This window comes from Danio rerio, chromosome 24 (assembly GCF_049306965.1).
Source record: "Danio rerio strain Tuebingen ecotype United States chromosome 24, GRCz12tu, whole genome shotgun sequence".
Taxonomy (NCBI): Eukaryota; Metazoa; Chordata; class Actinopteri; order Cypriniformes; family Danionidae; genus Danio; species Danio rerio.
This window is the reverse complement of record NC_133199.1, coordinates 2,436,179-2,448,828: the sequence shown is the minus strand read 5'-3', so window position 1 is coordinate 2,448,828 and position 12,650 is coordinate 2,436,179. Positions and strand designations below refer to the sequence as shown.

The 12,650-nt window shown below is 41.9% G+C and overlaps 1 protein-coding gene across 4 annotated transcripts in view; it reads left to right on the top strand.

Moving 5' to 3' along the window:
• rreb1a (ras responsive element binding protein 1a) overlaps positions 1-12,650 on the top strand; it is a 103,734-nt gene extending 91,084 nt beyond the window's left edge. For all 4 annotated transcript variants that reach the window (XM_002666582.8, XM_005162477.6, XM_073941367.1 and 1 more), the window contains 5 exons: positions 3,005-3,194; positions 3,303-5,850; positions 5,962-6,126; positions 6,492-7,250; positions 9,531-12,650. In XM_002666582.8, the coding sequence (XP_002666628.3) occupies positions 3,005-3,194; positions 3,303-5,850; positions 5,962-6,126; positions 6,492-7,250; positions 9,531-10,000 (4,132 nt within the window). In that variant the 3' untranslated portion in view covers positions 10,001-12,650. The remainder of the gene's footprint in view (positions 1-3,004; positions 3,195-3,302; positions 5,851-5,961; positions 6,127-6,491; positions 7,251-9,530) is intronic.

The window sequence follows — 12,650 nt, the reverse complement described above, 5'->3', positions numbered from 1 at the left end:
GCTTTAGGCTGGATCCCTGCAGTTGCTGGGATATATAGTGATGTGCTTTGTGCTGGTACAGTCATAATTTAACACATCCGAATACTGAGGGGTTCCTCTTGCTTGCTAACTACGCCAAGCGGATCTTGTTTCAGTGGGGTTTATCTTTTATAATGTTCTACATATTTTAAATTGGTACACATCTTTTATACTGTTTTATGGGTTTGACTTTTGGAGTTCAGCTTTGTTTTTCTTTAATAAAACACTCTAATGTTATTTAAAAGAGTAAATACATCTTAAATAAATAAATTTGAGTGAGGTACCATAGTATGGGATAAGAAACAAGATTAGTCGCTGATTTATCAGTGAGATGAACCGCCAACTATTCTGGCATCTGGTTGACACAGCGCATGCCCTTCCAGCGGCAACCCAGCACTGTGCTGGGAAACTATTATCGCATTAAAAAAACAAAGAAAATGAAAAGCTCAAATGTTATTGGCTGAGAATGAGCATAGCTAAATGACTGTAATCCAGTGGACGTTCCCCCCTCCCACTGGTGAGAGGCCTAAGAGATTCTTCCCTTCCCCCCGCATGTGGCCCCCAGGCTTAGGGCTAGGGAGTGGCTCATAGAGGAAGGAGGAAACATTTAGGGGGGATGACCAAAGGTTGTGTTGCTGGGGGGATTTAATGAGACACAGGAGGGGAGACTTGAGCAAGATGCATTCTGTAAGACATCTCTGTAGAGTGTGTGCCTGCATGCATGAGTGTGAGGTGGTTGCTGTATCCTTGGAGACGTCAGTCTGCAGACTATCCTTCTAATGTTACCCAACCAATGACCTGCCCGTCTGCTAAATGAATAGCTGTACGGCGTGGCTGTGGGTAAAGGAAGTTGGCAGAGCAGTTTCAGAGCTGCATTATTGTTGTATGGAACTGCTTCAAATTTAGCACTAATCCTGTGTAATCACAAGAGCTAAGAGTGCTAGTTAAGAGGATCTAGACTGCTGTGAAATGGGTTCCACTTTGAACAGTTCTAAAAGCACTGAAATAACCACACATACTGACACACTAGAATGCTTCTTAAGGTAGAGACGTGTTATCTATCACACCCAAACAGACGGACACTCCCGAATATACGACATGCTGTAATAAAACAAATGGGTCAAACTTGATTGGATGAGACACATTTTTAGTCATTGCAAAAAGCCTTTAGAAACAGTTGCATCATGGACAGGGAAAGGCTTGTGCTTTGCATAATTATAGGTCACTCTTTGTAACAGGCAAGCTAAAATGTTCTACTCTGTTTAAAATATCGTGGCTTTCTCATGCAAATCCTACAAAATGTATAAACCAATCGGAAGTGTCTCAGGTGGATTTACTGCTGTGCTATGCTCTGGCTTGCATTGCATTGTGTATGTCTGTTGAGATAAAAGCAGCTTAGAGTCCCTACGGACACAAAGTCACCATGATCAGGGGCAGGGCATGTGACAAGACCAATGCACAGTGTCACAGACATTAACCAGTTGTCTTTAGCAGCACCCAATACACACAGAAAGAGAACCATTATAGACTGAGGTGTGATTATTGTTGACTTTGAAAGTTAATTTACTTGGGAAATTCCAGATATCCGGAAAGCATGTTTTGCTGAGGCACACTGTAAAATGGCCATTTTATTTTAAAAAGATTTTTAGAAGTGACAACAGTTTTAATTCATAATAGTAATAGTTTATAATGACATATATGACATGCATGTCAGGGCTCGAAATTAACCTTTTTGCTTGGTAGCACCGGTGCTCCTAACTTTAAAAATGTAGGCGCATCAGCCAAAATTTAGTCGCACCCACCAATTATGAGCAACGCTACACGTTTTAAACAAACATATTTATTGCATTTGAATTCAACAGTAATCAAACTAACAAGCAAAAAAAAATCTATATATGCAAGTGTAAGAAAAATATGTCTCAACAAAATCCCGTTCTCACAAGAAAATACATTTTATAACATTTTTATAACTGAGTGACTAAAAGATACACGGAGCGCTCATCGGCCCTGACCGCACTGCTTGAATGAATCTGTTAACGGTATAACTGTGCTGTTCTCTCAAGTGCTGTCTGATATTGCACTGATGCTTTTGACATATACTGTACCTTATTATATGCATACGTCATGTTAATAGCAATACTGGTCTTTTCATTAGTAACGTTAGCGATATTAGTTTACTCAGTGTAAGCCTGTTTGTAAGGGTGTATGTGGTGTTGAATTTGACATATACCTGCCCCTTGCACGGCGGACAGCATCTGGCGATTATATGAAGGATTAAACAGAAGCTCTCGTGCTAGATGTAGCAAACAATTACCTGAAAATTCCATCCCACAGCCTATTCATAGCGGACTTGAAGCCAATGGAAGTCTTCTACTCTTGGAAAAGTGTAGATGGTGGATTAACATTCAGCACATGGTCACTAGTAAGATGTGCCATTTATTTATAACTGTAGATGCCATGGTTTCTAAAACTAAATCTGTCAGCGTTATCTTCATTCTCATCTTCAGCGCTTTAGTTTTTCGCGGTAGCAGCTCTCTCTGTCATCCCAAGCAAGAAGGCGCTGTCTGAGTGATTGACAGCTGTTATTAACCAATCATTCGCGTTCAGTGCTAGAGCAGTGGGCCAATAAGAAGAGCGTGAAGGCGGGGCAAGCATTACGGATTGGCTTTGTTTACTGCAGCAAGTTGACATGACAACTGTTTTAAACCATTTCTGAGTGCTGCGTTTCCCGTTTCAAGTGCAGATAAAGAGCTTGGAGATGCATTCTGCGTGAATGTCTCCCGAATCCGCGCATGTGGTGAACATTTTGCAGTAAAAATTGGTCGCACACAACAATTTTAAGCACTCGCAGATATGCTCCCAAATATATTTTGAGGTTGCATAGATACAATTTCGACCGCATATGTGACCAAAATGGTCGCAATTTCGAGCCCTGCATGTAGTACATCTTGAAATTCTAACCTTGCATTACTCTTCTTATTGCTAGATGTGATTTATGCTGCGTCTCCTTCCGGACACCTCGAAGTTTGCTTCGCCACAATGCAGCTACCCATAAGCAGCTACCCACAGACCCCAGTGGACGACCCTTTATTCAGAACAATCCATCCATCCCTCTCGGCTTTAATGATCTGGCTTTCATTGACTTTTCATGCCTCAAGTTCCCTCGTATTGCCCAGGTAACATCAACTGTCAGCTTTTCTCTACTTTATGTGCAGCTGGTCTTGTTTCTTTATTTTGTCTGTAATATTTGAGCGTTGAGTTTCATTTTTTTCTTTTGTCCACAGATTTGGTGTGAAACAAACCTTCGTCGGTGTACTGGCAAATTCCATCGTTTTGTATGCGACTCGTGCGATAAGGCATTCCCTCTTAGCTCAGCTCTGGACTTACACAAAGCCTCACATGAGGAGTCCAGTGGCACCCAAGAAACAACTTCACCCTTAGTTGAGAAAGACGAGCTTCCCAATGACAAAAGCAGCTTCATGGACTTTCTGGGCTTGCAGCACATCTCTCAGGTCAAGCCTGCCCCTTCTGAAGAGGATGCCCTGCAGGCTAAGCTAGATAGTATCCGGGTTATTCACGTAGAGCCGAATCAGTCCACCGTACCTCAAGAGCCTGGTCTTGTTGGAAGTGTCAACCTATCTCTTGTAGACCCTACGACTCTTCATGGTTTGTCCCACCAAGAGGCTCTCAAACTACTGTCCCTTCAGCCATTCCAGACTGGCTTTCTGGTGCAGCCAGATGGTGGTATGGTGGTGAAGCCTGTTTGTGGTGATACCAGCACAGAACTTGCAGATATACAGCAAATACTCAAAGTAGCTTCTGCTGCTCCAAACCAGATTGCTCTTCCACCTTTATCCAAGGCCCCATGTAGTACTGGACAGTCAGGCTACAAGCAGATGCCTCCACTCAAGCCAAAACCATTGGTGGCCCCCAGAACCAGCATGGTAGCTTCAACTCCACCGCCTCTATTGAACACCCAACAAGCTTCACTGGGCTGTATCAGCCCAAGCCTTCCACCTCCTGCCAGCCATCCCATCAAGGTGGCTAGGGAGAACTCTTCATCTTCCTCGTCCTCTTCTGCCAGTAACCAGGCTTCTGCAGAGAGGATTCAAATGGAGGCGGAGTGCATGGGAGATGCACATACTCCGATGGACATGGATGAAAGACATATCAAGCAGGAGAATAGCAAATTAGAAGAGACCACTGGAAAAAAGGGAACATCTCAAAAAGGCTCATACCCCTGTCGATTTTGTGACCAGGTCTTTGCATTCTCAGGTGTGCTCCAGGCACACATGCGTTATCATTTGGGCGTCCTTCCCCACCAATGTAATATATGTGATTATGTTGCACCAGACAAGGCAACACTGATCCGTCATTTGAGAACACACAGTGGTGAGCGACCCTATGTCTGCCGGCTCTGCCTTTACCCGTTTACAGTCAAGGCTAACTGTGAGCGTCACCTTCGCAAAAAGCACATGAAAAGCAGTCGCAAGGAGATTGAGAAAAACATTAAGTATGTTACCTCGTCCACGTCAACATCAGATGTCGTAGAGCAGGCTGGGACCAGTGAAACTACCTGCCGCTTCTGTGGTGAAGACCTAAAGACCTTTCGGGCCCTGCAGATTCACCTGCGCACACACAATGGCTGCCAGCGAAAGCCATTTGAGTGCAAGCGTTGTGGAGCAGCCTTCCTGGCCAAACGTAACTGCATCCATCATCTTCTGAAGCAACATCCGGAGGTCCAAGAGCAGGATATTGAAGACCACATAATCACTCTTCTAGCTCCATCATCCCAAAATAGCCCAAGCCCATCTCCTCTCAATGGCGTTCCTACTAACAACGTGGTGCAGCCCATCAAGGTGGAGGACCTTAGCTTCTACACTGTAGATATGGATCAACCACTAGACTTTTCTAACAAAAGTCGAGGGGCCAACAACAACAATGCTGGAAGTGTAAGTGGATCGCCTGCGATCAAAATTGAACCTGTCTCTTTTGACTCTTCCATGGAGCCCATTGACCTCTCTATTCCTAAGAATCCTATGAAGAAGCTTAAACAAGACATCGAGGCTGCTTTACCAAGAGCGGTTAAGAAAGAACCTTCATCTGTTAGCATTCTTGCAAAGGCACTTCAGGCTGATAAGTCTATTGATGAAAAGTGCCAACCGCTTGGGTGCTACCAAGTTCCTGTAGCTTTGACGTCTCTTACTGGTAGCACTAGCGCTGCAGGAAGACCCTTGCGTCTAAAACCCCTGCTTCCTAAACCTTCCTCTGCTGGTGTGAAGGAGCTTCCACCCCTAGCATCCATTGCTCAGATCATCTCCTCTGTGTCCGGTGCCCCTGACCTTCTAAAACGTGACAACACTAATAGTCTTAAGACTGATATTGATACACCTGCCAAGCAGGAATCACCAGAGACCCTAAAAGAGGAGCTTTCGGTAGAGATCTCCAAAAAGAGGACTAGGAAAAGGCCTTCCAACGGCATAGCAAAAGAGAAAACCGTGATGAATGCTCCAGACCTGAGTATTGACTTGGAGTCTAGTGGGGAGTTTGCTAGTGTTGAAAGGATGTTGGCAAACACTGATGCTAACAAGTTCAGCGCCTATCTTCAGACCAACACAATCGAGTTGGCAAGAAAAGGCAGGCAGCAGCCAGGTGCTGGTGACGAGAAAGAGATGAAAGATGAGAAACACTTGCCAGTCCAGCAGACTGTTCAACAGTCTAAAGGGAAGAAAAATGCGTACTCAAATTCTGTGCAGAAGATGATTTGCCCATTTTGTCCCAGAGTTTTCCCATGGGCCAGCTCGCTTCAGCGCCACATGCTAACACACACAGGTAATTTTTGTTTTGTGCGATAACATAAGTACAATGTGTACATTATTGATGTAGACCCTGTGTGTTGCCCCTGTTGTTTAGTTTTGTTATTATGTTGAATTCATTAAACAGGTCAGAAGCCATATCCTTGCCCCCAATGTGATGCCTTCTTCTCAACCAAATCCAACTGTGAAAGACATCTTTTGCGCAAGCATGGCATTTCCAACCGAGTGCTTAGACGCAATGGTGTAATACCCAAACCTAAGGATGCAGAGGATGGCTCGCCAGAGAGCGCAGGTATCAAAGTTAATTCATAAACAGAAAGTTGCTTTTATAATAGACCCCTTTCACATGATTGTATTGATGTGTTTAATCGTCATCAACTTCTTAATCCCCGATAGTTTTTAATGTTTAAATTGTTTGTTTTTTATGTAAGCTATACAGCTTTATTCCTTTCCTAAAAGGCATAATAACACTTCTATGGAGTTTTTCTGTTGTTATTTGAGCAAATTGTAATGCAAACAAATTATTTGTGGTACTCTCTCATTCACTGCGCTCCAAGTTTTACCCAACTATGATCCATTCTGTTACATTCAGATCAAGAATCCTTTCAACTTTGGACATTTGTTAAAAATAACCTTATGTGTCAATGTTTGTTTCAGATAGCACATCTGAGGCAGAGCTTCCTATGGGTGAGGCAATGGATCTAACAAGTTCAGACCCTGAGAAGTCTGTAGCATCTGATGCTGAGAAACCATCACCAGCTAAACCTACAGAGGCAGCCGTGGTAGAGCCTCTTCCTCAAAAAGAGGATGACAAAACATCCCTCGAGTCTTTGAAGCATAATGACACCGAAATAGAGGATGACCATTTAAATAGCAATAAGACCCTTGACTTGACCTTTGTCTCCAAAGCAAAGGACGTCAATATTACTGAGAAGGAGCAGCCACAGTCCTCCCCCGTAGCAGATGAAGAAATATCTGACAAAGCAAAAGCTCACGAGGAGTCTAAATTAACCTGCAAAATATGCAAGAAGAGTTTCCGCTACGTTAAAACCCTCACCAGACATGAGAAAGCTCACCAGCTGGACATGACACAAGACGCTGGTGTTACTAATGGACAAAACCTCACAAAATCAGATGATCCCATTGTGCCTTGTGAAAAGAAAGAGGTTACAGAAGAAGAAGTGGAGAGCGTAAGGAAGGGTAAAGCTGAAACGGAAGGAAATGGCAGCGTGGTGGAAAGCGGGCCTGATGAGGATAAAGAGGAGAGAAGTGATGAAGAGGAACCTGCAACTGAACCAAAGAGTGCTGGGAGAGAACCTGGTAGCAAACCGGACAAAAGGAAAAAGGTGTGCAGTATATGCAACAAACGCTTCTGGAGCCTTCAGGACCTGACTAGACATATGCGCTCGCACACAGGTAAAGACAAAACTGAAAAGAGGCATAGATTGGTAAATCATTCATGAGAACTTTAAAGGATTACTTCATCCAAAAAAAATGAAGATTACGTTATTAATTACTCAACCTCATGTCCTTCCAATTACCAAAAAGAAGTTTGTTCTTTTTCTGAATACAAATCGAGATATTTTAGATTAAATCTGAGAGCTCGGGTGCTGAGAGATCTCTATTAAAGGATACAAAAATACTGTCAAAACGTTTCATATGACTTCAGTGGTTTAATTGTAATCGCGTGAAGCACCAATAACTGTTTTGTGCACCATTAAAAAACTGTAAAATCATGCCTTTGTCTTCATCATCAGGCACCTCTTTTATAAAAATAGGCACAAAACGGGTGAAAATAAGCATACGCCATTTCCCACAGAATCCATGTAATCCATGAAAACAATTTGACAGGAGAATGTGCACAGCTTTAAACAAACATATAATAATAACTTAATTAAATCACTATAAAGCATCATAGCGCTCATTTATAGATCGCTTTAGACAAAAGCGTCTGCTAAATGGTTAAATATAATCTTATAAGCCATAATAATTAATAAACAAAAATCTGTTCTAGCGTACAAGGCTTCAATGCAAAGTTTTACCCCTGATCATGGTGCGAGTTTACTACCGGCATTACAATGCTTGCGTGCCACACTGCTGACTCTAATGCCAATACACCATACTGCCTATAGCAAACACACACTCTTACCTGGTACAGTAGAGAAGATTTAGGTGAACAAAGTTATATTCATAGAAGTCTTTCTGTGCACAAAAGGGTTCTTGAAGCTTCGTATGTCTACAGTTGAACCACGTAGACTGTTTTGACAATATTTTGGGTTATTTTTTGGTGCACAAAAATTTTCTTGGAGCTTCGTATGTCTATATTTAAACCACATTGGCTGTTTTAACAATATTTTTGGTTCCTTTTTTGGTGTGCAAAAGTGTTCTTGGAGCTTCGTATGTCTACAGTCGAACCACTGAAGTCACGCTGATTGTTTTGACAATATTTTTGGTTCTCTTTTGGTGCAAAAATGTGTTCTTGGAGCTTCGTATGTCTACAGTTGAACCACATTGGCTGTTTTAACAATATATTTGGTTCTCTTTTGGTGCTCAAAACTGTTCTTAGAGCTTTGTATGTGTACAGTTGAACTACTGAAGTCACATTGACTCTTTTGACAATATATTTGGTGCACAAAAATGTTCTTAGAGCTTCATATGTCTACAGTTAAACCCCTGAAGTCTTGCTGACTGTTTTGACAATATTTTTGGTTTCTTTTTTGGTGTGCAAAAGTGTTCTTGGAGCTTCGTATGTCAACAGTCGAACCACTGAAGTCACGTTGACTGTTTTGACAATATTTTTGCTTACTTTTTGGTGCACAAAAGGTTTTCTTGAAGCTTCGTATGTCTACAGTTGAACCACTAAAGACACGTTAACTGTTTCGACAATATTTTGGGTAATTATTTGGTGCACAAAAATGTTCTTGGCGCTTCGTATGTCTATATTTGAACCAAATTGGCTGTTTTAACAATATATTTTGCTTCTTTTTTGGTGCTCAAGTTTTCTTAGAGCTTCGTATGTCTACAGTTGAACTACTGAAGTCACATTGACTGTTTATCAATGGTTTTAGTGCACAAAAATGTTCTTAGAGCTTCATATGTCTACAGTTGAACCCCTGAAGTCACGTTGACTATTTTGACAATGGTTTTGGTTCCTTTTTTGGTGCACAAAAGTGTTCTTGGAGCTTCGTATGTCTACAGTCGAACCACTGAAGACGCATGTACTCTTTAGACAAGGGTTGTCAAACTCATTTTCTGGAGCGCTGCAGCCCTGCACAGTTTAGATCCAACCATGCCCCAATACACTTACCTGTAGGTTCCAAACAAGCCTGAAGGACTAAATTAGTTTGATCAGGTGTGTTCAATTAGGGTTGGAACTAAACTGTGCAAAGCTGCGGCCCTCCAGGAACTCATTTTGACACCTGTGCTTTAGACAATATTTTGTCCAACTTTGTCAAATCTTGGTATCATTGCTTTCTATGAAGAATAAGAGAGCTCTTGGATTTAATCTGAAATATCTTCATTTGTGTGCTGAAGATGAACAAATGTCTCAGGCAACTGGATTGACATAAGGTTGAATATTTATTAACAGAAATTTCATTTTTGAGTGAACTAACGTCTTTAATATGAGCAGCTCTTGATTGATAAACTTTTGTTTCTGATTGAAACCTCAAAGTTTTGATGGCTTGTTTCTACCAGGTGAGAGGCCGTACAAGTGCCAGACATGCGAGCGCACCTTCACCCTCAAGCACAGTTTGGTTCGACATCAGCGAATCCACCAGAAGCTGCGTGGAGTGGATAGTGATGGTTCCACATGTGGAGCTGCAGGGGGAGCGGATGAGGAGGGCTTCAGCGGACGTTCGGCCAGCGAAAGCGAATGCACACCCACCAGCACAAACCCGCCCTCTGAGAACGAAAGTGAAATGACAGACACTGTGAAGGGGGAACCAACCTCGTATGTGAACAAGGGAGCAGCCGCGGACGCAGAAGAGTATAATCTGAGCTCTGAGACAGAACCTGCAGCAGAAACACCCAAAGAAACTCCAGCAGAGGATTCTCCAGCCACATCAGAGCCGGGATTCATCCAAGGTTTACTGGAGATCCATACCAAGCCCACTACTGAGCACATTTTGCCCACCTCCGAGCCAGCGCTTCTTGGAGTGGAGTGAAGAGTGACTCTTTCATAGTGTAAGCATTGTGCTGCAGAAAAGACACAGTGCCATATAACAAAACCTAGTACATTGCATTGAGAAAAAAAAAGCAATGACTGTTTCCAAGTGCCTTTCTACTTTCTTTGTTTTTGCTATATCTTTATCAGCATTTATCTTGATCTAAAGTTGATTTTTATAGTATTTTACAATGATCTTTTGTGTGTGTGGAATCCTGAGAGAACTACTTCAAGCAATATATGAACAAATGAACGCATTGTACAGTACAGCAACGGTGAAAATCTGAGATCAACTGGAGGACTTCTTTCTACTGAGAGGCTCACAGCCGAGTGCATAACTGGAATACGCAACTTGTTCACCATAGGGGCTACTTTTTGGCTCGTCCTCCTTCAGTTTGCCCGTGGCTTAATTCCATTCAATGACAGAGGGTCCAGAGTCATTGTTTTACTGCAATAATATGCTGTTCTAGGTGCTGTGCCATGCACAGGAAACTTTGTTTGGTTTCAAGCAAAGATTTTGAGGGTCATCCTTGGAAAAAAGGTGTTCAACAGCTATCACATACAATATATGGGCAATGTTTGCCTCCATAAAAGCTGTCCTTAGCATTAGTGTACCTTTTTTGGCATGAAAGGAGAATTTTTAAGTGAGAGATGGCCATGTTTTTAAGTTAAGGGCTTGTGAATCTGTCCCTAATGCTCGGTTTTGGATACTTTAAGGCAGGGGTCACCAATCCTGGTCCTGGAGGGCCGGTAACCCTGCAGTGTTTAGCTCCATCTTGCCTCAATACACCTGTCTGGGTGTTTCAAGTGTACATAGTAAGACCTTGATTAGCTGGTTCAGGTGTGTTTGTTTAGGGTTGGAGCTAAAATCAGCAGGACACCAGCCCTCCAGGAACAAGTTTGATGAGCCCTGCTTTAAGGGGTAGTTCACCCAAAAATGTAAATTTAATCATCCTTTAGTCCTCCTCAAGTGGTTGCAAACCTTTCCAAGATGTTAATTTTGAAGCAAAGCTGACTTTTTGTTTGTCGTACTATGGAAGTCAATGGTTACAGGTTTCCAACATCCAAAAAAAAAAATACAGGAAACTTTCAAACAAGGATGAGTAAATGATGACAGAATTTTACTTTCTAGGTGCACTATCCCTTTAAAACCTCGACAATAAATCCCTAATAAGGAACTAAAGGCAGCACATGATTTATAATGATGTACTTGACGCACCTGTCCAGATTTACAGTCTTCCAAAAAAACATCTTTTTATCTAAGCCTTACCTTTTCCTCTGAGCTTTGAGCAGATTTCTTGTGTTCTGCCAGGCTGGTGTACTATAGACTTGATGGTGTACTTGAACCCTGTCGCCCTGCTGCCTCCTGCCAGGATGAGTCAATCCTGCACACATGTCAATCACACACTCTTTTGTAGCATTGGATCTCTCAGTTTTATATACTTGTGTTGTAAAGAAACCCTGTACGTGAAACCAGGCCATGGAGGCGGTTTGAAATCTTCAAATGTTAGTCTCCTGAAATCCGTCTATGAGGAATATTGAGCCTGATGATTTTGAATTGGCCTCTCATTGGATTGGATGTGAGGTTGGTTGTGTGCGCCCCCTAGTGGTGAAGATCTAACATCTCGACTTGTAGTATTGGATGAACTCGAATGCAATCGCTTTCTCATGTCTGGGTGTTTCCAGGACGTTTGCTTCTCCCGATGCCTTCTCCTGGGTTAGTGACTGTGTTAGGTGTTGGTTGATTGTGCACGGAAATGCGACGAATGCTCACAGTGACTGTTTTTAATGTATTTATTATGACCCAGTGTGGGGTGAAGAAGTAAATGTGGAGAAGCCATGTATTAACACGATTATGCTGCAGAAAAGATGATTCGAATTCAATAATTAGCTTCCCAGCGTTGATCTGGGTCTTCGATGATCATAATCACTTCGATCCGAAAGCTTTATGTAGAACTTTGTATGCATTTGTTTTTAGTATGCGTGGTCTGTTATCTTTATTATAATTATTATGATTATTTCAGTTTGACAGAGAGATATACAAGTTGTTTTCATTTATATATTCTTTTGCATATAAAACTGTGAATTTTCCTGTTATTGTGCTTTGGGTGAATCTGTAGGGTAGTTGTTTTTGCATGTTGTTCAGTTATAAATGATTTCATTTTCTGTTTTCGCCCCATCTGCCGCTCTCTCACTCTCAGGGTTCATACAAATGGCTTTCTTAAATCATCATTTCCCTTTGCATAATTCTTCACCTTTGATTTCTGAATATGTCGAATCGTCAATCACTACTTTTATTAAGCACTTGACTGTGAATTCAAACGAACAGGGTGGAGTTATCAAGATCCACATTCCACTCATGGGTTTTCTACAAGACTTGTTCTCCCTTTTTCTTTTTTTAAAAAAATCCTCCCTGCGTCTTTGTAAAAAATGCAGATTAACGGAGACCTCACTGTTTGACCGATGTAATAAAAGGGAGCATTGTGTCGCTGCTACATCCCCAAAAATAAGTCTACTGGACTTGAATGGAACCAGAATCACCGGGACATTTTTGGTACACTACTCTTGTTCTTTGAATGAGTGCTTCAGAATCAGAAATGTAAGCTGTTCTGTATCAAAACTATTCAAGCAATAAAGATATATTAAAGAAA